We start from the raw sequence: 23535 nt of genomic DNA on the forward strand, positions 1-23535 counted from the left end.
CTCTTTTGCTTTAGATCATCTACAAATGTTAAATCTTAAAATAAAATGTTAAGGTTTCTACTGCATCTTTCTGAAAATAAATGCAGCGAATGATATATAGTTTATTTATAGCTATTTTCAAAGCTTCAATGTACTGTCATTATAAAGTAACTTCATTGTTGTTTATTTAATTCTAACAAATAAGTTATTGTTAAAAACTAACCAAAATGAAAAATAATTTGCTTATAATTTCCACACAGGAGAGACTTGGTGTTGTTTCCAAACAAAAGGAAATATATCGGTATTGGCATCGGCTATCAGCCAAAAAGAGTTGAAAATATCGGCATATCGGATATCGGCAAAAATCCAATATCGTGCATCCCTTGATAAAAGTGTTTTGTTTAGTACAAAAAATATACCTATTATTTTGCCAGTCAATTGAAAAAACAAAAACAAAAAAAAAGAATTATAAGAATATATACCAAGCTTTAAAATGCTATCAATAGTCACATTTTTTTACCATTTCATACCATTTGTTTGGTACATTTAATTTTAGAGCAGAAATTAAAAAAAAAAATCTTGGCATTGGGTTGTCACTTCATATTTGGACCCCTAATAACACTATTAATTGTTTTTCTAGTGGAGGCTCTTCATCTGGGCACACTGATGGCGGCTCACGGCTACTTCTTCCCCATCTCTGACCATGTGCTCACTCTTAAAGACGACGGCACATTCTACAGATTTCAGGTCAGTTGTTTTGCTGATTTGAGGAACAAAATAGAGAAGGAACATTTGGAAACACTTTAAAATACGGCATCCATGCTAAATATATCGCATGTTATTAAAGTTAATTATATAGTAGCCTAATAACATGTAATACAGTAGCTAGCTCAGATACTGAACGCTCCATCAAATAATTGCACATTAAATTCATGTTAAGTTCATTAGAATTAATCAGTACTTTCTAACGTAAATATATAATAATCACTGCATTCAATGTAAAATGTGACTAAATTTTCATTAAAAACAATTGCAAGTGTCTTGTTTATTTTTATATACAAACTGAGCTTTAAAAGTATATGTGCTTGGAAAAACTGAGATGCTTATTATGAGTAGTTGTTCATGTTGTGATTTTTCATCTGTCAGACTCCGTATTTCTGGCCCTCAAACTGCTGGGAGCCTGAGAACACAGACTATGGTGAGTTTTGTGCGGGATTTGTTATCTGTATCTTTCTGAGTCCGCTCTATATGAACATGTATTTAATGAAATCCTCCAGATGGCTGGAGATCAGCTAGATCATGGAGTGTTAGGAGTGTGTGCGCTTTAATAAGACTAGCCTATATAAACACAACCTAATCAAATCCTTCCAGCTGGATCATGTGTATGCGTTTGTTGTCACTACATAAACCCTGATCCCTTCATCCTCAACATTATATCCAGGTTTCCAGGGGAGCTGTACTCTAACTATGCTTACTGTATTTCAGTCTCATTAGTTTTCATAGGTATTTGTATGTAAAATGTTTTTGTAACACAATGTAAAAAATGCAAACAACTAAAACTAAAAATGTTTAATAACCTTTAATTTTTAAAATCAAAGTGGAACCAAAGTTTGCAACTTGCAGTGTTAAAAAACCCTTTTTAACTACTTTGAGTTTAATAACTGATTAAAGGGATAGTTCACCCAAAAATGAAAATGCTGTCATTAATTACTCACCCTCATGTCGTTCCAAACCCGTAAGACTTTCGTTCATCTTCGGAACACAAATTAAGATTTTTTTGATGGAATCTGACAGCTCTCTGACCCTCCCATAGACTGCAAGGGTACTACCACGATCAACGTCCAGAAATGTAGCAAGGAGATCGGTAAAATAATCCATGTGACATCAGGGGCTCAACCATAATATTACGAAGCTATGAGAATACTTTTTGTGCACAAAAGAAAAAAAAACCTGACTTTATTGAACAATTCATCTCTTCCGTGTCACCCTTGCGCCATTTCAGAGAGTATCCACTGAACGCAAACAGCATATGTTGTTCTCTGTCAGCCACACCACACGGATACGTTTTCTACATTGTTTGTGCTTTGATTTGAACGAAAACAACGTATCCGTGTGGTGCGACTAACACAGAGCAATATACTCTTTGGATACTCTCCAGAATCACCCTGTGTTATGATTGTGTGCTAGAGTGTGCCTCGGGTAAGGTAAATTATACTTGTTATGAATTCAGCAATCAGAACAAAGCAACGCTCAGGTGCGATTTGGTACAAGCTGGTGTGAAATATGTTAAATGTTTGCTAAATATTTTAGTACAACTCATTTGAAAGCACTGAGGGCTGCTGTGGTGTGTGCGAGCAGTGTTTTTTTACACACCTCTCGGTGTCTGTCTGCAGCTGTGTACTTGTGCAAAAGAACAATGCAGAACAAAGCACGTCTGGAACTTGCTGATTACGAAGCTGTAAGTAATCTTCTCTTTGTTTCTCCCTTCTCTCTCTCTCTTAATTGTAACAATGCACATCTCAGATTTTGTACTTCAGACATTATTAGATAGACGATATTAGGAAGATAATAAGGTAATGACAATCTTTAAAAAGAAAGTCGGTCTAATCCAGGCTGGCCGTAAATGTCAGGCTTTGTTTGCATAATCCATGTAAATTCTTCAGTAGACCTATGTAGATAGATCTCTTTCCACCAACGTCTTTCTCATATTGAACTGAGAACTTTTAACATGTAATCATTGGGCCTCCTCTTCATTTTTCTATTATTAAGTTAACCCTTGTGTTGTGCTGAAAATCCTTTATCGAATTTGTTGTTGACCGTCCTTTTAAAAATTGCTTGTAATCTGTCATTATGCTATATTTTCATCAAATCTTGCATTTAATCTGTTTGACAACTTGTTTTATTTAAGTTAGCGCAGGTTTTGTATTTGTTTTTGGAACTGATTGGTCATAGGCCTCAATGATCTGAGCTTATGCAAAATAAAAAATATATATTTTTTATGGAAGGTTTTGATAATGTTTACTCAAAAACTGAGATCAGATAATTAAGGCATATGATCAGTCAGGTCCAAGAACAATCAAAAAGCCCCAAAAACTACAAAAATGATCAAATTTTTTAGAAAAGTTGTTATACTGACCTTATAAGTAAGTAAGTTTAGCCTTATCTCCAAAAAAGCTTTTTTGTTTTTTTACACTTTGATTATTTGAAACTCCTCTTCTCTTCTCTTTCAGGAGAGTTTAGCACGACTGCAGCGGGCATTCGCCAGGAAATGGGAGTTTATATTTATGCAAGCAGAGGCTCAAGCAAAGTATGTATCTTTCAGTCTTTTGTATATTGTGATCAGTTCAGGTCTTTAAAGGGGTCATATGATGCTTTTTTAAAGATCATTATTTTGTGTATTTGGTGTAACAGAATGTGTGTGCGCACACACACATACACACACACACACCGCTCTCTCTCGCTCTCTCTCTCGCGCACACACACACACACACGATGTGCAAAACTCCGCATTTGAACAGTCAATAGCAAATACTTAAACTAATAACAAAACAGTAGCTGATTCAGAAGCGCCAGATTGTCATAGCAAAGTCAGAATTACCTCCTCCCCTAGGTTCACGAAACGGTCGTCCATAAAATGCATTGCTGTTCTGTTGTAAGTAATCTTAAAGATTCCTAAATGCATCTACTTTCGGAAGGCCAAATAAAGTGCTTTTGCTTTCGCCTAGAAACACACAGCGTCTCCCTGACATGCTGCTTCAACACTAACTGCGGTTACTGAAACCACGCCTTCTTTCTTTGCGTGAACATTTGGGCGGCATTATGCAAATATTCCCACATAGTGACCTAGATATGTGGGGGCGTGTTAGAACGAGCCGTTTTAGGGGGGCGTGGCAGAGTCTTAACTTTGATAAAGAATATCTCTTTGGTTTTGAGACTTTAGTCTTTGCAACTTCAGGGATCTTATCTATGCACAATCAGCTTGTAACACTCCAAAGAGAAAGGAAAACTTGAAATCGTTTCATAATATGACCCCTTTAACATTCTTCTTTGGCTGTTTTTTTGTTGTGCGTTTGTAAAAGCATGCCACCCAATCAGAAGACAGGAAAGTGATTCTTTACATGGCAAGAATTAAAATATTAATGGCCAGGTCTCTTGAGTCAAGCTGTTGGCTGTTCTTATATTGTCTGTGCTAATGGATTTTAAAAGTCTCTTGGACATAAATTGCACAGTAAAATAGTTTTTGGATTCACAGAACTTGTCTTATAAGTCATTTCTGCTGTTGTTCCAAGTAATTCAAGGCCATTCTGTGAACACTTTAGTGCCTCTGAGTGCCAAAACACAGCTCAGTTGCATGGTTCATTGCATGTTTGCCTTTTCTTTTGGAAGTTAAATGTTTTAATTGCTTTGGCTTGGTGTTTGGTCTGTACAGAGTCGATAAGAAAAGAGACAAAATTGAGAGAAAAATACTGGACAGTCAGGAGAGAGCTTTCTGGGACGTGCACAGGCCAGTGGTGAGTAAATGCATGTGTGTGTAAGTGTAGAACTAAGTCTGTGTAAGAACAATGCAGCTATTCTCTTTTCTTTTTCAGAATTATTCTTTGTTGTTCTCGAGTGTTTGAAGTTGTTCCCTCACAGAGGAATGACATAACAGTGTTGAAGCCCCCCTGAGCTAATGGAATCGCCTCTGTGCTTGAAGAATTGCTGGCTAGTCATAAAACTAAAACACACATTCTGAAAATCATATATCATTCATTTCCTTAGACAATATTCTACAAAGTAAAAAGTGAAAATGTGCAGTTGTCCCCTAAAGAGCTATTCCTCCCTGATCTATCCTTTTAAAAATGTCTGCTGTTTGATGTATATCTTAATGAAGTCTTAATTAAGTTATACAAAATATTTTGTAAATATTATATTTTAATATTTTTAAACAAACTAGATTTAATATTTTGTTTATTTATTTTTAATTTTGTTAATTTATTTTATTACCCAATAAAGCACATTTTCCATATTTCCTATCAAAGCATTTCGCTGCATATTCATGAAATACTGCTTTAAAATCCTTAGAAATTGCTTTATGAAGATTTACCATGGTTTTATTATATTAATACAGTAAGACCTATTGTATTTTGGTAGAAATAATGTTGTGTGGTCATATTAAAAAGGCTAATATGTTAAGAAAATTAGGAAATGCACTTCATTTTTATTTAATCTAAGGTAGTTACAGTTTTTAATTATGTACGGGCTACTACTAATTTCAAAACCTGTAGTTTATATACAGTATATAGAAATTATAGTTATTATATTGATCTAATTAAGAAAGTCAGGAGCCATTTGTGTTTTTACCTGTTGTTTCTATGATTTTATTACAAATACCACAGTAGTAACTCAAGTTACCATGCAATTTCATTAAATTTCTATGTTAAATAGCCATTAAAGAATAGATTTTTACAATATTATTGCACCAGTCCATGTGTTTTTTAGTGTCTATATATATGTGTGAGTCACTGGTGTGTATTGCTTTATGACTTGTGTGTATGTGAGCTGTTTGTTTTAAAGGAAGCAGCAATTTCTCCCTCAATTACACTTTGCTGATCCTACTCATTAGCAATTTCATGCTAACTTGGCTTGATCTTTCAAGCTGACATGCAATAGCGAGATGCTGCAATTCTTCTCCATATTTAGCCAGTGCAGGTTCAAATGGGGTTTATTACAGAACTCTAAGTGTCTTGAGGCTGTTTTCCCTCTCTCTCCAACACACAGTTGAGGCCTGAACCTAAAATTCATCCTATACTGGAGTGTAGAAACATTGAGTCCTGTGTGAGATAGAATAGAGTCTAACCATCAGCTCTATGCCTTTTTAAAATATCATCCCAGTTTTCCAAAACAGGAGGGAGTATGCTGGTTAGGTGCACTGCGTCAGGTGGTTTACAGTCGAAGCAGCACGGTTCCCTGGCAACCCTAAACTATAGGTCATCTAGAGAATTGACAGTTATATTGACAAAGTGTGTGTGTGTGTGTGTGTGTGTGTGTGTGTTTGTGTGTTTCAGCCAGGGTGTGTGAACACAACAGAAGTGGACATAAAGAAATCATCCAGAATGAAGAACCCTCACAAAACAAGAAAGGTGACACAATAAAACCCACTGGCATTGCAGGAAATCCAACATTTAATCAAACTACTCAAGGTTTTAATATTCTAAACCATGTGCTAGTCACTGCAGCAGTTATTCCACTCATTATACCATTGAACATTTGCATTTGAATGAATCAGTCAACCACTCAGCCAATCAGAATACTGAATCGGTCTTAAATCAATCCACCATTCAGAGAGCCTCACAAAATCCAGCACCTTACCAATCAAGAGCAGCTTACCTCAACAATCACACAGCTGCCCATGTGAAATCCCCAATCACTGATGCAATCACACGGAAATCTCTTTTCTAATATCTGAGCCTGTTTTAAATTTATGGAAATAAGGTTGTAAATTATTCTGATGATTTTCACAGTCTGTGTACGGCCTTCAGAATGACATTCGCAGCCATAGCCCCACCCATACACCAGCCCCTGAGGCCAAGCAACCAACCGAGGAAGAGCTTCGGGAACAGGTAACACCTGATTGGTTCTGAGTGGGTATAGGCAGAGTATTTGAATTTCAAAAGTATCTGATTGTTCTGTTTCATAACCAGATGTCATTTAAGTCTCATTTTTACCCTTTGCTAGACAACAGGGGTTTGTGTTCACATCATGTCAGAATTACCTCAGTTTCTCATCTTGGTTGGAAAGTTGGAAACTCACATTTTTAATAGTTAATAGTTTAAATTCGTTTTTTTAATATAAATTATTAATTTATTTTATTACCCAATGAAGCACATTTTCCATATATCCTATCAAAGCTTTTTGCTGCAGATTTACCATGGTTTTATTGTATTAATACTGTAAGAACTATTGTATTATGGTAGAAATATTATTGTATGGTCATATTAAAAAGGCTAAATATGTTAAGAAAATGAGGACATGCACTTAATTTTTATTTCATCTATGGTAGTTACAGTTTTTAAATATGTACGGGCTACTACAAAACCTTTATATACAGTATATAGAAATTATAGTTATTATATTGATCTAATAAAAAAAGTCAAGGACCATTCATGTTTTTACCTGTTGTTTCTATGATTTGATTACAAATACCACAGTAGTAAGAATTTGTTCCCTTGTTTTATTTCAATCATGGTCATGTTGTACTAATTAATTCCCTTGTTTTAGTTAAATTGTGACCATGATTTAAAATAAGGAAATTAATTAGTATAAAGTAGCCACGTTTTAAATTAATATGAGGGATCAAACTAGTACAACATGGCCGCAATTTAGATGAAATGAAGGGATGAAATAATGAATTAATAAACATAGCCATGAATTAAGTCATGGGAACGAATTCTTAATTCATGGCAACAGTATATATTTTTCTTTTCAAATGGTATGTGCTGGGATCTTTAAAAACATGTTCAAAACTTCTTAAATGCTTCAGAACTGACCAGCCTAACCAGCTTGGCCTGGATGACTTTTTTTGGGGGGGGCAGCACTGTTGAAAACTGCAGATTTTAGTTAATCAATGGCTGTGTTTGCCATCTGTTTTCACACATACTCACCTTGACTATTACCACTATTGTCTTTCCAGATCAAGTTTGGGCAAGCACAGTTAGACCGACATCGATTGAAAATGTCCAAAGTTGCAGAGAGGTAAGACAGAGAGAGTGTCTATGCTGTGATCGATCCACAAGTCTTCATTACTCTACAGTGCTTAAACATTTTCTTATCGACCTCTTTAATGGTCTGTATAGATATTACTCATGCTGACAAACATGTTTCTGTTTCTCGTCCTCAAATTTACTCCCTCTGTGAGATCAATGGCTCAATTAGGATGCCACAACTTCTCGGAGATTTTGGTGCAACGTGAAATGAAACCGACTTGCAGCAATCAGTTATAGATCAAAATATAAAAATGTCCATCAGTGTTGGAGTGATGTTTATAATCATATTACGTAATGTTTTCTTAAATGCAAACTATAATATCCATGTAACTTGTTTTTAAATACGTAATGCATATAACCTATCTAATAATTTTGTGTGTTAATATATAGTAGTAAAGTAATACAAATTAACTAAAAAATTATTCAAATGAATTTGGATTATATTGAACAATTACTGTATTGCATTATGTATTAAGTCACTGATAAGCATAACCAATTTGCATTTTAAAGATTATTTTCTTTGATTTGTTAATTCTAAAGTTTTGTAATACATTATTAAAATCAAAAGTTGTATCTGTTAATGTTATTGAATGGACCTGAGCTAACATGGACCAACAATGCACTAACAGGTAATGTTAACAATAATTAATAAATATTGTAACAAATGTATTGCTCGTTGTTTAGTTAATGCATTAAATATAGTTAACAAATGGAACCTTGTTGTAAAATGTTACCGTTACTTTTTATCATGAGTAACAAAGTAACAAGCAAAATAACATTCCCCAACACCAATGTTTTTACTTTATTTATTGGTTGCATTTGAACGGAAATTGAGTGATTAGTATATACATGTACAGTGTTTTGGTCTGCTATTTTACCAATAAATAGCTCCCTTTTACTTCCTCTCTTTTATCCCTTACTTTGTTTTTGTGATTTTCTTGTAGTTTGCTGAGTTATACCGAACAGTATTCAGACTATGACCCCTTCCTGTGCACTCCTGATCCATCTAACCCCTGGATATCAGATGACACAACGTTCTGGGAGATGGAGGCCAGGTCTGTTTCAGACACACACAATGAATATTATTAGTCTTTACAGATAAATGTGTACTGTATGTATAATCTGTTGTGTGTGTGTGTGTGTGTGAGCAGTAAGGAACCAGGTCAGACTAGAGTTAGACGATGGGGTTTTGGAATCAATGAGGTGTTGAAAGATCCCATTGGAAGAGAGCAGTTTCTCAAGTTCCTGGAGTCTGAATTCAGCTCGGAAAACCTCAGGTACACCAACATGCCCTTCATGCCCCCTGCTGTTGTGTGAGAAGTACTACAACACAGCCATACATTCCACTGAGCAACTACTTTGTATTCTGCAAATTCATTCTCTTTTGTTATCCAAAACTCAGATTCTGGTTGGCAGTGCAGGAGTTAAAGAAGAGGCCGATCCGTGAGGTGCCAACACGGGTGCAGGAGATCTGGGAGGAGTTTTTGGCTCCCGGAGCACCCAGTGCCATCAACGTTGACTCGAAGAGCTATGGCAAAACTACACAGAACGTCAAAGACCCCGGACGATACGCTTTTGAGGATGCACAGGTGAGGAGTTTGTGTTTTTGAGCAGCTACACTGATTATTGTTTTTCAGTGAAAATTTATAAAAACAAGCCATACAATTAATATTCTAAATGTTTATAAACATGTGAATGTACTATAAATGTGTGTCTCCCAGGAACACATCTATAAGCTGATGAAGAGTGATTCTTACAGCCGTTTTATTAGATCCAGTGCCTACCAGGAGCTTCTGCAGGCTAAGAAAAAGGTAACAATTTTAAGTAATTTGACTTACAGTCATAATCAGTACAGAGGAACTCTGTAAATATACAGGTACACTACCCTTCGAAAGTTTGGGGTCTGTAATTTTTTTAAATATTTTTTAAAGATGTGTCTTATGCCCACTAAGACCACATTTTTTGATGAAAGTACATTAAAAACAGTAATATTGTGGAATTTCATTATAATTTATAATAGCTGTTTTCTATTTTTATATATTATAAACTGTAATTTATTCCTGTGATGGCAAAGCTGATTTTTCAGCAACTATTACTCTATACTTCAGTGTCACATGATCCTTCAGAAATCATTCTAATATGCTGATTTGTTGCTCAAAAAACATTTATTATTATCAATGTTGAAAACAGTTGTGCTGCTTAATATTTTTGTGAAAAAAAATAAAGCTCAAATACTTTAATGAATAGAAAGTTCAAAAGAACAGCATTTATTTGAAATATAATTTTTTTGTAACTTTATTAAGTTATTTTCTAGAACTTTTGATTAATTTTATGCTTTCTCTCTGAATAAAAGTATTTATTTCTTTAGAAAAATTTAAATTCTATCTAACTGACCCTGAACTTTTGACTGGTAGTGTATGTGAAGTTATCGTTCAGTAATGCTTTGGATTAATTGCATGATAAAATAATTATTTAATTAATCTCAGTTAATCTCATATAAAAGTATTTGATGAAAAATATGAAAGATACAAAACTGAGATATTTCAGCTAAATGAAAATAAGTCAGTGTATTTTTGTTTGTTTTATCTACATTGCATTGAACATGTTATTAGAGCTGTTTTTAGGGTCCTTATTGAAAAATAGCTCAACTTTAAAAAATGTGTCACTTCCTAAAATAACAAAAAGTTGTTGTTATTTTGTGTAATTTGGATGATATGGGATAGTTTGTTAAGATTATAATAATGCTATTTTTCTCTTATGTTTTAAAATGAATTAGTGGTGCATCAATTGAAGAAGGAGACTAAATCTGATACATTTGAATTGACACAAATAGATGGGCATATTAATTATACTTAATAAAAACACATACACTTCATGCTGTAGTCCCTTTTTTCACTCTTCATCTTGTTGAATAAAGTTGGGAGGCATACAGGATCGCAGAACCTCATTTGAAAAGTTTACTCGTAATGTGGTAAGTGGTAGTGGCCCCGCCCCCTCAGTGATGGCTTACCTGACCTATCAGACAGCAGCTCTGGTCAGAAGAAGCTTGTCTGGTGCTTTGTCCCATCCCCAAACCTTGTAATGTCACGTTAAATCATGTCATGACAGGTCCAACAGAGTTATCTTGAGTGTTTAATTGTGGTTTGTCACTCTCTGCATGACTTTGCATTTTGGTCTCCTGCTGCAACAGGTGCCAAAATGCGTACCTGTTCACTTTTCTCTATCTTGTCCACAGAAAAGTAAGAACTTGTTTTGAAGGAAGGCATTGCTTCCAGGTAACCCTGCTCTTCCTCAACCTGTATGTGTTGCTCCTGTTCATGTTTGTTTGAGTAGTCAAGTATATATCTGATGTTTCTGTTGAAGGAATAGATCACCCAAAAATGAAAATAGAGAGAGATTTTTTTCTTCCATTCAACACAAATGGAGATGTTAGGCAGAATGTCCAAGCTGCTCTTTTTCCATAAAATTAAAGTGAATGGGTAGACTGAGCTCCAAAAATAACACAAAGCATCATAAGTCATCCGTATGTTTGTGAGATATTCCAAGTTTGTTTTATACAGTACGCTACCGTTCAAACGTTTGAGGTCAAAAAAATTTTTTTTTCTTCTTCCTTTTTTCTGAAGGGTCATGTGACACTAAAGACTGGAGTGCTGAAAATTCAGCTTTATCGTCACAAAAATGAATAACATTTTAAAATATATCAAAATAGTAAATGGTTATTTTAAATTGTAATCGTATTTAACAGTGTTACTGTTCTTACTGTAATTTTGATCAAATAAATCCAGCCTTGGTGAGCATAAGAGACTTAAAAAAACTCCAAACTTTTAAATATGTTTGTGAGATATTCCAAGTTTGTTTTATACAGTACGCTACCGTTCAAACGTTTGAGGTCAAAAAAATTTTTTTTTCTTCCTTTTTTCTGAAGGGTCATGTGACACTAAAGACTGGAGTGCTGAAAATTCAGCTTTATCGTCACAAAAATGAATAACATTTTAAAATATATCAAAATAGTAAATGGTTATTTTAAATTGTAATCGTATTTAACAGTGTTACTGTTCTTACTGTAATTTTGATCAAATAAATCCAGCCTTGGTGAGCATAAGAGACTTAAAAAAACTCCAAACTTTTAAAATATGGAAGAGATATGGATACAAATGTGGAACAGACCAAAATAAAATATTTTATTTATAATATTTTCTGTTTAATATCTGAGAGCTGCAGTGGAAAACAAAAAATTCAGTGAATAGCAATTTCCTCACACCAGAAAGTTAGGAATAACATGACAGTGAGTAAATAACTATTTTCTTTTTTGGGTGAACCTTCCATATAATGCAACCCCTCCGAAATCCAAGTTGTTTGTTTTGTGTACGCTATCATGAGGTGTCATTGTTATAATAACCCTCCTGTACAGAAACAGATTTGTGTAAATTACCAACTGAAAGGAGTCATTTTCTGTTCAGCGTGCTTACAGATGTTTGTTTGTTGTCACTGCACAATACCATTTAAAATCATTTTAAGTCTTTCTCTTTGTTCTATTTGTCTTGTGTTTCAGGGAAAATCTCTGATATCGAAGAGGCTGCCTGCTGTCGTCCTATCTTGCTGAGCCTCAAACAATCCACCAAGGATGAGGACGCTGTCATCTTCATCTCTGTCGTCTGATTGATCCAGATCCCAAATACCCTGGACAACGGACCAAATCACTTGCATGTCCAAGAGACTGAATTTTTACATCAGTTTCTACTTGCTACTTGCTAGTTTCAGTCTTTAAGACGGTTAGACATGGACTTCTAATATTTGGGAAATGCATCAATGTCTTTCAAAAGAGGAAAGTGATCTTCTCCTCTCCTCTTCTGTCTGTCAGGGCTGTCTCAAACTGTAGACTGATCAAATGATGTCAAAACCAGAAAATGTAAAGTCATTAAAACCACAGTTAAATAGCAGCATAGGTACATTGTGTAAAATCAAGAAGCTTTAGACACAGAGATGATCTCTTCCTACTCACCTTTCATCTCTTTTTGCATTGATTTTATTGCACTATAAAGGATTTAGCACACATTTGCTTATCGCTCATGTGAAGTCGCATGGGATATATCTGAAAGCGACTGGTCTTGCATTCTGTCTCGTTGGTTCTTTGTTGGCTCCCTCCGTTTATTTTTTTTATACCATGTGTAAACACTTTTACTTGAAAATGTATTAAAGTCAGTCCTTTATCTGAAAGTCATGCACTGATTTCTCTTTCGCTGTGCCACCTGTACAACTGTTAATGACTAGTCAGAGCTGTCATGCAGTGGTAAAGCAAAGGAACGCAGGTTTTAGTTTTGCATCATGCTCATCCCATTGGTACTATAATAAATGATTATTACTTTTATTATTTAAAAAATATTTATTATAATAAATATTATATTATATAATATAGAAATATCTTTCATTGTGTAAAAAACATCAAACTGATGGTCCTATACTGTTTTAAATAAAAAAAATTAATTAAATAAAACTTGAAAATAAATTTAAATAACATTTAAAATATGCTTTTTTAGCGTTTTTAACCACTAGAGGGCAATGACTCCATCCACCAGGCCTTTTCCTTTAAGAGTCTTTGAGTTACTGTTTGTGTTTGATTATTTGGTCAGTTTGGTGAGAGCAGCATTAAATCTTGAGGTCCAGACTAACCCATCCAACACTAACAGTCAGCTCTGAATAGTCTTTTATGCTATCAATACAGTGAGGACTTCATTTTGCATAATTTTGTAGTACTTTAGTTACTTTCATTTCAACCAGAATATTTGTATATGCTTGTCTGACCAGTGTGTAAAATGGCTTTTGGGGTATTTTCCTATGTTCTCCAGACTAGTTATCCAGATATTTTGTGTTTGTGTGTGTGTGTGTGCATGTTTATGTGGTTTATGAGGACACAAATTTGTATAATAACATGGGTATGACAGGTATTACAACAAGAAGGTGATTTATGAGGACATTTTCAGTGTCCCCGTAATTCAAAAGACTTATAAATAATTCAGAATTAGTTTTTTTGAAAATCTAAAAATGCAGAAAGTTTCCTGTGAGGCGTAGGTTTAGGGGTAGGGTTGGTGTAGGGAAAAAGAAAATACGCCTATGGAGAGTCCCCATAAACCATAAAAACAAACCTGTGTGTGTGTGTGTCAGAGGAAAAGAAAAGGAAAAAGAGAGGGATGTTATTCTTATTGTGGTCAAATGGAGATGAGTTCAAAACCACACAAACAACAGAATGGGAGAATGAATGACAGAATAAGCAAAGAAAACAAAAGGAGAACAGTCTGTCCTGTATAACATCCCAAGCCAAATAAAGATTTACGGTACAGAAATTTCAACTTAAAAATGATCAACTGTAGAGTGAAAGATTAATGATTTTGCGTCTGAAAGCTTTCGTCTTTTTTTGCCACATAACACATCTGCTTTGTTTTGCCTTGATGTGCTGTCAAAACTTGTTTATAAAACCATTTTGTATTTGGAAAGACACTCGAGAAAAACCTTCAGGCAGGACCTCAATAATGCCACAGTGAAAAGTTCCAGAAGTCCACACATTTTTGATTCAATCAATATAAATATATGTAAAATGATCATCTGGATCAAACCCATGGGTTTATTGATGTATTTTCTATATTTAGAAAGATGTTTCACTGAAAACTCTTTGAGTATGTTAACTGCAGCAGTCAAGAGGGACGGGGTTAAACCAGGGATGCAAATTTGAGTGCTGCAGATCAGGGAGCGAGAGAGGCAGAGATACTGAGGAGCGAGAGACAATATGTTTTCAGGACTGGTTGATTAACAGTGGGCTTCTGGGGGAGGTATCAGAGAGTGCTAGACCAAAAGAGAGGGCGGGAGGGAGAGAGAGAGGTGTAGATGAATCTTTTTGTAACTTGTATGCAACTGATGATTTTCCTTCTGCTCTGTTCACACTCACACACTTCTGTTTGGAGAGCCACTGGGATGTGACAGTAAATCAGAGAGAAGATGATTCAAAGACTCACCGGGAAGAACTCAGTGAAACAGAATGCGAGCTGGATGCCACATAAATGAGTGAAACTGGGGAACTATGAACCATAAAGCGTGACTGCTTCAGTTTGGCCTCTGCAGAGCTGGACTCAAACAAGAAAGGTTGGTGGAGACGCACACGGCACAATCTTCAGAAGAGCTTCGAGAAAGGTTCTGTACCTCTGATGGATGTCCACGCTGCTTTTCTACATTTGGAGCTCTGAAGCTTGGCCGATCTCTGACCTGCTGCTTGACCTTTGACCTCTGAGTGACCTCTTAAGGAATCACAGCAATAAAACGTGCCTTGCGACTCCAGATCTACAGGTAAAGGGAGATTATTTACTGATTGTATTAGTTCTATTTAGAATCTAGTATCTATCTACACTCTTAAAAATAAAGGTTCCAAATGTGGTTTTTTGCAGCGATGCCATATAAGACTTTTGGTTCACTAAAGGATCTTTCAGTGAACGGTTAATTAAAAAAGGCATTCTTTGCTCAGTAGGTTCTGCTACTGTAACAAGCCAAAGACCCCTGGTGCTTTTTAGAACCATTTCCTTCTCAAAACCATCTACTGAAGTTATTATTTTGTGTTTTTTAAGTAATTCTTCATAATCTAAACATAATGGAATGAAACCTATACTGTTTATCATGGAGAACCGCTATTGAGAGAGTGAGTCTGACAGTGAATGTTTAATGATGGGGACATGTGCATGAGAGAACATGTGAGGTTGTGTGACAGTATTGGCTTCAGTCCTGCTCATGCGTGTGTGTTTGCGACTGAATGTGGCATTATTGGCATTATAAAGAAGGGCATAGAAAAGGATCAGCCGCAACTCAGTTCAAAGTGGTGACTGCCCCTCAGAGCGCATTAACCCGAGCGGATTTGAGCCTGCCAGCCTTTGAGTTTCCCAGTGACCCTCTAATTCCCCACCACTCCTTCATAAACCAGTACTATTGAGAATGATGGCAATGTGTGTGCCTATGATTGAGGGCTAGAGTACAGTTATAATTATGATTAGGGTAGGGTTTGGTTAGGGTTAATGTTATGGAAGGTTTATGCTATTATAATAAGATTAGGTTAGGATTCATTTGTTATAACTGTAATTATCCTACATTAACAGCAGTGGATGTGAATGGGAAATACTTGAGTAAGGTACACTTGACGGTGTGTTGTGTGTGTGTATTTGATGGAGCTGAAGTCAGACTCAAAGCATTATGTGAAGACAGCCATCGGAGAATTTAGTCACTGATATGGTTGAACTGTTAAACCACACTTCAAACCTCAGCTATGTATTGTAACATGAGTCTGACCCAACAGTCCTAAACCACAGATATTCCATCAACTCTTACTGATATAGATACCCATATACCACATGGTGAAAAATCACACCATGGAAGCACTTCATACTGTACGCTTAGCCTGTGCTTTAGCTGAAATCTAATCTAGATTAATCTGGAGTTTGGAAACCTCTTTGTACAATCTTACTTATCCTAAATGCATTTTGGCTCTTTGTTGATGGCCACTTCTTTCTTTCTTTCTTTCTTTCTTTCTTTCTCTCTCTCTCTCTCTCTCTCTAATTTCCCCCATCTGTAAATATTTCTGGGGTGACAATATATAGATCTTTTAAAAACAACTGGAAGTGGACATAATATTAAAAGCAACATTTGACAGCTTGTTCTGTGGTGGAGTTTAATTCCTGCCACCATTTCTTGGTGTTTACTCAGGAATGCATCTGGCAACTTGTGGGTGAAACCTCTCATTATCATAATCTTTTCAATATTTTCTATATAGTACGGTGCCCGGGAGGTGACATGGTCTGTTCACTTAGTTTTGTCGTGGCCACGACATAACTTGTGGGAACGTGATAATATGTTTTGGCCACGAGATATTAATTCATGGGAACGTCATATTAACTCGTGGAAACGTGATATTATGCCGTGGCCATGAGATCGTTTTGTCGAGGTAAGGACATCCTTATGTCGTGGCTTCGAGATGTTATGTTGAGGGAACGACATCCATTTCTCGTTGCCACGACTTCTTATGTTGAGGGAACGACATAGGCCTATTTTTCTCGTGGCCACAAGTTTAATGCGTAAACAAACCTGCGTAAATGGATAAAACATTTTTATTAACATTAAACATTTAATTTAATATTTGTATATTATTGTTATTACTATTATTGGGCTACATTAACTTATTAGGGCTATATTTTTTTATTTATTGTTATATATGCTTATTTCCCCTTTCAATTTGTGTATCTTCTATCAGAAATGTAATGCTAATTTCAAGTTGTTGTTTTTTTCAAGTTTCATTACAATACTTTTTCTATCCCAGCGTAACATGCAGAGACAACTAAAGTAAGCCAAGTGTAGGTTAATTCCCCCAAAAGTGTGAACAGCTAGATGCAATCAATAAATTTTTCCATTTGACCAACCAATAGCAGAAGGGAACATGTTTGAGGAAATTTGTTTGAATGCAGTCATTATTTTTGGAAACACACTTCAGCTCATGTGTGTGTGTGTGTGTGTGTGTATGTGTGTATTCTGTAAAGAGATTGTCTTGTGGCAGAGGGAGGTACATAACTGCTGTGATGATAACTCCTGTCAAATTCATAATTTTGTGGCACCAGCGTGCGATCATGTTTGTATGGGTGTGAGATAGAGAGAGAGCTTCAGGGTTTGACATGTGGATTCGTGTGACTGTTGTTTTGGGTTGGAGATGTTGTGGAAGTGTGAGGGAAGGCTCGCTGTGGGTTTTGAAAGTGGTTGGTCAAATGCTGGTATCACATGCTGGCTTCTGCTCAATGAGAAATGCTGGTACTTGTGGTTTGGTTGTTTTTATGCTACACTGATTCTCTTACATCAGTCATTTGGCTTGAACCGTTTTTAGCAGCTGTGCTCTGTGGGAACAGGATTTGCAACAAAGTTTCGATGTGAAATATATATATATTTAAAAAATAAATAAATATATAAAATATACCTAAAAATATTTTAGGGTAAAACACAAATAATCCTGGAAATTAGAAAGGAGCTTAATGTTTTTATGAATCAATTTATATTTTTTCCTTTTTTTTCCTCTTTTGTCATGCACAATATGGCAATCTTAATCCATTAGCAACAATGCAATGTGAAATATTGCCAGGATTTTTTATTTAAAGCAGATTTAATAGCATTACTAGTCCATTTGGCGGCATAGCTTAGTGGGTACGTCACCCAGAAGGTCCCTGGTTTGAGTTCCATCTGAGCCAGGAGGCCATTCTGTGTGGAGTTTGCATGTTCTCCCCGCTTCAGCTCTTCTGCAACCCTACAGAGGATTTGGAGAATGGATGGATGAATAGTTAGGCCATTTTCTCTTACAAAATACTGTAAAAAGTTATTATAGCACAGTATTGTTTATTATATATATTTTTTCTGGGACCTTATTTACTATTAACTAATTTTCTTTGTGCTGATTGATGTGATTGACTCTTAAGTCTATAGCTCATCTGCTAAAATATTAAATTTGATAAACGATTGAGATGAATGGTAAAATTTTGGTAGAAGATGTAAATCATAAAAACTTTACAAAAAAAGTACAATTCATTAATGTTAGTTGATGTTTTTGGTATAATGAATCAACAAGTAAAAGTATTTATTTATATTATATATAAATAAACAAGAACTACAAGCACAATTCTGCTATATCACTGTGAAGTCACGGCATACTGTTCAAATATAATAAAGTGTAAAAACACTAATATAAAAATGGCAGTGAAGTGCAGAAACTGCAGTCAAGTTTATGCTGTAAATTCACACTATTTCTTACAGTGTGGATGATCTGTCTTTGACTTTCTCTCATGCACAGACAGATGGGAGAGAGATAGAAGGTTTGTGTTTATTTTCGTGCATATGTTCCAACTAGACACTGTCATTATCTCCAAACCACAATTTTCTCAGGGGAGATTTATAGCCCCTGTGTGTGTGTGTGTGTGTGTGTGTGTGTGTGTGTGTGTGTGTGTGTGTGTGTGTGTGATTCACTTTCACAATCTGAAATGTGTTTCAGGTATAGACAAGTGAGCTTGGTGGTGTGTTTGTGTATGTATGTCACAGTCCTCTGAGTCACTGTCACATTCCCTGTTTTTTCACACATAATCTTGAGCTACCAGTAAACCAAACCTTAGTCAGCCTGTGGTCATCTAAATGAGAGAAACCCAAAACTGCTAAACTTTCCACATCCTGATCTAATAATGTTCACATGGTGCTCTCCCCACTGTTTACTTGTCCCCTGCATATCTCACCACCGCCATAAGCAAAGCCCTCATTATTTAACCCTGCCTCACCAGAGACATAAAGGCCACTTCCTCGTAACTTCAGTAGCATTCCCTTTTGATGGGCGGCCCTGTTTATATGCATGAGCATTCTGGGACTGGTGTAAAAGTAAACAGCATTAATGGCTGCCGGCGACACTGACGGAGGGAGATACGGATGATTAATAAATTACCTTCTGCCACCATGTGAGTCACAGTTAGCTGTAGCCTCAGACGTAGCCAATTCTCCCCAGTAACCCAGATTTATAGAGCTTAAAGGGACAGTTAACCTCTACATGTATATACAGTGGGTACGGAAAGTATTCAGACCCCCTTAAATTTTTCACTCTTTGTTATATTGCAGCCATTTGCTAAAATCATTTAAGTTAATTTTTTTTCCTCATTAATGTACACACAGCACCCCATATTGACAGAAAAACACAGAATTGTTGACATTTATGCAGATTTATTAAAAAAGAAAAACTGAAATAACACATGGTCCTAAGTATTCAGACCCTTTGCTCAGTATTTAGTAGAAACACCCTTTTGATCTAATACAGCCATGAGTCTTATTGGGAAAGATGCAACAAGTTTTTCACACCTGAATTTGGGGATCCTCTGCCATTCCTCCAACTGTGGTGTTTCAAAGAAGAGTTTCTGAAGACTGTACTGGTCACTCTTTTCAATTCAGTTTCCACAAAGAATCTGGGCTGAAGCTTTCAAGCTTCAAAAAGGAGCAAAAGCACCATAAAGTATCATAAAAAGGTTCTGTATGACTTGTGTGTTATACTGTATTTGATCTCTTCTGAAGTCATACAATAGCTTAATGTGAGAAATGGATTTATATTGAAATAAAAAATAAATCAAACTCCAGTGAGCTGCAATTACCGTGTCAGTAAATTGAGCTGGAGAATCAGATCAGTTTAATTTGTAAATGAATCACTCAGATGGGGTTTGCAAACCATATTAATGATTCACTAAAAAGATTTGACTCAGGAACAATTTGTTCATGAATCAGAACTCTTATGAATATACAATGATTTTCAGTGAAAAACACCTTAAAGTTGAATCTGCTTCTCACAAAAAGCCATGTTCATGGCTCCAGAAGAGTTTGAATGTGGTGCTTTGAATCATTTTTCAAGCTTCAAAGCTTTAGTTCAGAAAGTCATACAGATTTGGAATGACGTGAAAGTGAATAAATTATAAATAAATTTTTTTGGATGAACAATTCCTTAAATAAAATCAAAAGGTACCTCTTTTTGAAAAAATTAAATGTTTAAACATAAACCTTACTGATCAGGATTGTTATTTTTGTGCATGTATGGCTTCTACATTTTAGAGAAAGTTTAATGTTTTCTTGACTTGAATGTTGCTCAACTTTTCTTTTTTATCATGTGAAAAAGAATTTAATAATTCTTTATGTGACTTTCTTGTGTTGTTTAGCCCCAGGCTTTCTGTGAGCTCTTCTGGTTGGTCTGTCCTGAAAAACATCCATATCCGTTAAAAAAAGCCACAGGGACATAAAAACAATTCTATTAAAAGTCTGTCTTTTAAATACATGAAATACAACTGTGCCTTATTTCCAGACAAGATGAAAGAGGTTGTTGGCCATGAGAGGAGAGAGAACATGAATGAAACAGACAATGCCAGTGGTTGTAGAAAATCAGAAATGTCCGAGGTTATCAGAGGGTTATCTAAAGCAAAACTGACAGAGGGCGCCATGATAAACAAGATTGAGAGTGCAGACCAAAGACAGGGTTTAACTTTATCAGCATTACATAAGAACTGCTGCTTTTTAAGAATAGACAAACTGCTGTAAAACTGTAGTCGCCGGTCTATTCAACCTCAAATTCCACAAAGTACCATGTTATCGCCATGGTTGTATAGATTGGCCTATGTCATTATAAACTATGGATATGTACTTAATACCTCAAATTAATCATTTGCTGTACCTTGGAATAACTTGTAATATCTGATACTATCACGTTTTGCAAGGCTAAATTACAAGTAATGAGTACTAGACTGTTTGTTTCCATGTTTTACAAATGACCATCTGTAAACAGTGCTTACATGTTTCGCCTAGGCTGATATCCATGGGAATAACACGTGACCAGTTTCCTTTGTTTTTTGGCGTTTTATGCCTTTATTTAGATAGGACAGCAAGTGAAATTAAAGAGAAAGTCGGGGGCGGGATCTGGAAAGGTCTGCGAGACGTGACTCGAACTCGGGACGCCCGCCCGATGCGAAATGGTGCTACATGTCATTGCGCCCGCCGACGAGCTGAATCCTAACGAATGAATCTTGAATGGGATCGTTTTAGTGAATCAAAAACATACAGCGTGAACAGTGTAGTATGACTCCAGAACGAGTGAACGAATCTTATGACTTGGTTCTTTTTAGTGTGAAACGTCTTGAATCTGGGCAGGGGAATCCCATTTTCCAGGAATTGGCACTGGCTCTTATGTACTAGTTAATTTTGGTCAGTTAAATGTTGCTGACATGTTTCTGTATTTGGTTGTTTTGTGAGTATTTGCACCACATATGTAACTGTTAGTCAAACTGATGCAGATGTTTTCTTAATTTGCTGGTGCTTTTTCTATTTGCATGTGTTTTCTTAAGTTGCAGCACATTGAGCTCTCTCGGCCACCATAGTTTGTTTTTAAATTTGGGGGGGTTTTTTTATAGTAAAAAAATCTGGTTATGGCAACTAGTTTTTCATCTATGCTTCATGTGGTAAGTGAATGAAAATCATGCAAATTAACCAGTCTTGCCTGATTTCTTTTTGCCTGAGTAAATGTTGGTTATAGTGAATAAAATGCAAAGTTTACAAATTGGACATAGTTCAGTATGATGACAAACTATTAATTTGACAATGTATACATTCAAATCCCTAACAGAAGCATTAAAGTTTCTCCCTATTTTGAATCTTTTCTCAGGATGTTCTGGAAGCTGGCAATACCTGCCATTTTGGCATGGACCCTTTTTGTATCCACAGAGACCAAGAGGCCACGCCCCCAAGGTTCCATCCCCTCCCCTTACAAGCTAAAAGGCAATGATTTATCATCACCAACCCACACACTTGTGTCATTGCCCCAGCATACATCTGCACGACGACAGAAAGGCAAACACGACATGCTGTCGTCGAGTCGTGAGGCCCTGGTGGTCACTGAGAGGAAGTACCTGAAGAGCGACTGGTGCAAAACACAGCCATTACGTCAAACGGTGAGTCTGGAGGGCTGCCTGAGCCGAACGGTCATCAACAGGTTCTGCTACGGCCAGTGTAACTCCTTCTACATCCCACGCCACCTGACGTCTCAAACCTCACATCGAAGTCGAAAAACAGCGTCCATGCCAGACTACAACACTTCATTCCAGTCTTGTGCATTCTGTCGGCCAAGCCGGATAACCACAGTCACTGTACGGCTTCACTGTCCTGGGCTACAGCCACCGTACCGACAACGAAAAGTGCAGCGGATCAAGCAGTGCAAATGTGTGTCTGTTAATGTCAATGCTGCATACTGAGAAGGCACACATATGAAACAATGCTATAGAGTGTTCTTTTTGGAAAAACTGGGGCCACCCAACAATTAATGTGTGAAATGTGCCAAAGACAACAGCTAATCAGAAGACTGGCCACCATCATTATGTCTGGACTGTACCAAGTATGCTACCCAGGAATGCTTAATAGCTGCCGAGCAGCGATGGAACACAAAGATGGATTTTTCTTCTTTTTTGACAAATATAATGAAGCTGAGAGTTAAATTACATACAAGACTGAAACAGTAAATAACATTAATCTGTTTTAAGTGAAGAGTTTGACCTTTGACCTCTTGAAAGCTTTTCTTTAACAAAACATGGAGCGTCTGTATTCCAGCAGTCTCCTGCTTTACCTCAGCAATGCTGATTCTCTGTAGAGTGTAACAGTCAGGGTTCCGGAAGTAAAATTATGCCATTGGGATTGTAGTTCTTTTTCTCGTTAAAATTAAGTATACAGTCTTGTAGCTTTGCCTTTTTCAAATGTTTTTTAATTATTATTATTTTTTTATTTTAGTTTGTAATGTCATTATTCACTTCTTAGCTGGTTGGTTTAACTCTTTAACAAAAACGTTTTAAAAATCCCTGTATGAAAAATGAATGGAAGAAATACTTTCGGAACCAAGGCTGCTGAAATATTGGGAGGGCACTGTTGCAATCTATTAGTCTTGATACTTGAGAACAGTGAAAACTGTCTGACCACCATCTATCTTCACCATCTCGTCTTACCTACCCAGCCGCTGTATATGTCAGCGCTAATGAAGGACAGAAGAAGACATGAAAGGTTGCTGGGTGACTGTGGACCTTATCGACAGGAAATTAAAGGGGGGGGGGGGGGGGGGGGGGGTTGTTTTTTGGGAGATTTTGACTTGGAGCTGCCAGTAGCTTTGCTGCATCCAATGGAAATTATGCAGTTGGTTTCAGGGCTGACTTTGATCAAGCCCGCAAAGAGTTTGAGCCTTACCATTGTTATGATGAGA

General features: G+C 36.2%; 2 protein-coding genes across 3 annotated transcripts in view; both read left to right on the forward strand.

The window, feature by feature from the left end:
- Window positions 1-12921, forward strand: part of LOC107552841 (regulator of G-protein signaling 7) — a 78242-nt gene extending 65321 nt beyond the window's left edge. Inside the window, exons 5-18 of one of the 2 annotated variants that reach the window (XM_016234855.1) lie at window positions 620-726; window positions 1126-1177; window positions 2373-2437; window positions 3210-3286; window positions 4409-4490; window positions 6027-6101; window positions 6483-6581; window positions 7652-7713; window positions 8669-8779; window positions 8876-9001; window positions 9127-9313; window positions 9446-9535; window positions 10960-10999; window positions 12277-12921. In XM_016234855.1, the coding sequence (XP_016090341.1) occupies window positions 620-726; window positions 1126-1177; window positions 2373-2437; window positions 3210-3286; window positions 4409-4490; window positions 6027-6101; window positions 6483-6581; window positions 7652-7713; window positions 8669-8779; window positions 8876-9001; window positions 9127-9313; window positions 9446-9535; window positions 10960-10980 (1154 nt within the window). In that variant the 3' untranslated portion in view covers window positions 10981-10999; window positions 12277-12921. The remainder of the gene's footprint in view (window positions 1-619; window positions 727-1125; window positions 1178-2372; window positions 2438-3209; window positions 3287-4408; window positions 4491-6026; window positions 6102-6482; window positions 6582-7651; window positions 7714-8668; window positions 8780-8875; window positions 9002-9126; window positions 9314-9445; window positions 9536-10959; window positions 11000-12276) is intronic. The other variant, XM_016234846.1, reaches the window with a different exon arrangement.
- Window positions 12922-14638: 1717 nt separating this feature from the next.
- LOC107553877 (gremlin-2-like) lies at window positions 14639-22807 on the forward strand. Its single transcript, XM_016236208.1, has 2 exons — window positions 14639-15059; window positions 21958-22807. Exon 2 carries the CDS (start codon window positions 21959-21961, stop codon window positions 22541-22543), a length of 585 nt encoding a protein of 194 aa, XP_016091694.1. The 5' UTR covers window positions 14639-15059; window position 21958; the 3' UTR covers window positions 22544-22807.
- The last annotated feature ends 728 nt before the right edge of the window (window positions 22808-23535 follow it).

This window comes from Sinocyclocheilus grahami, unplaced genomic scaffold (assembly GCF_001515645.1).
Source record: "Sinocyclocheilus grahami isolate Dianchi unplaced genomic scaffold, SAMN03320097.WGS_v1.1 scaffold18.1, whole genome shotgun sequence".
Taxonomy (NCBI): domain Eukaryota; kingdom Metazoa; phylum Chordata; class Actinopteri; order Cypriniformes; family Cyprinidae; genus Sinocyclocheilus; species Sinocyclocheilus grahami.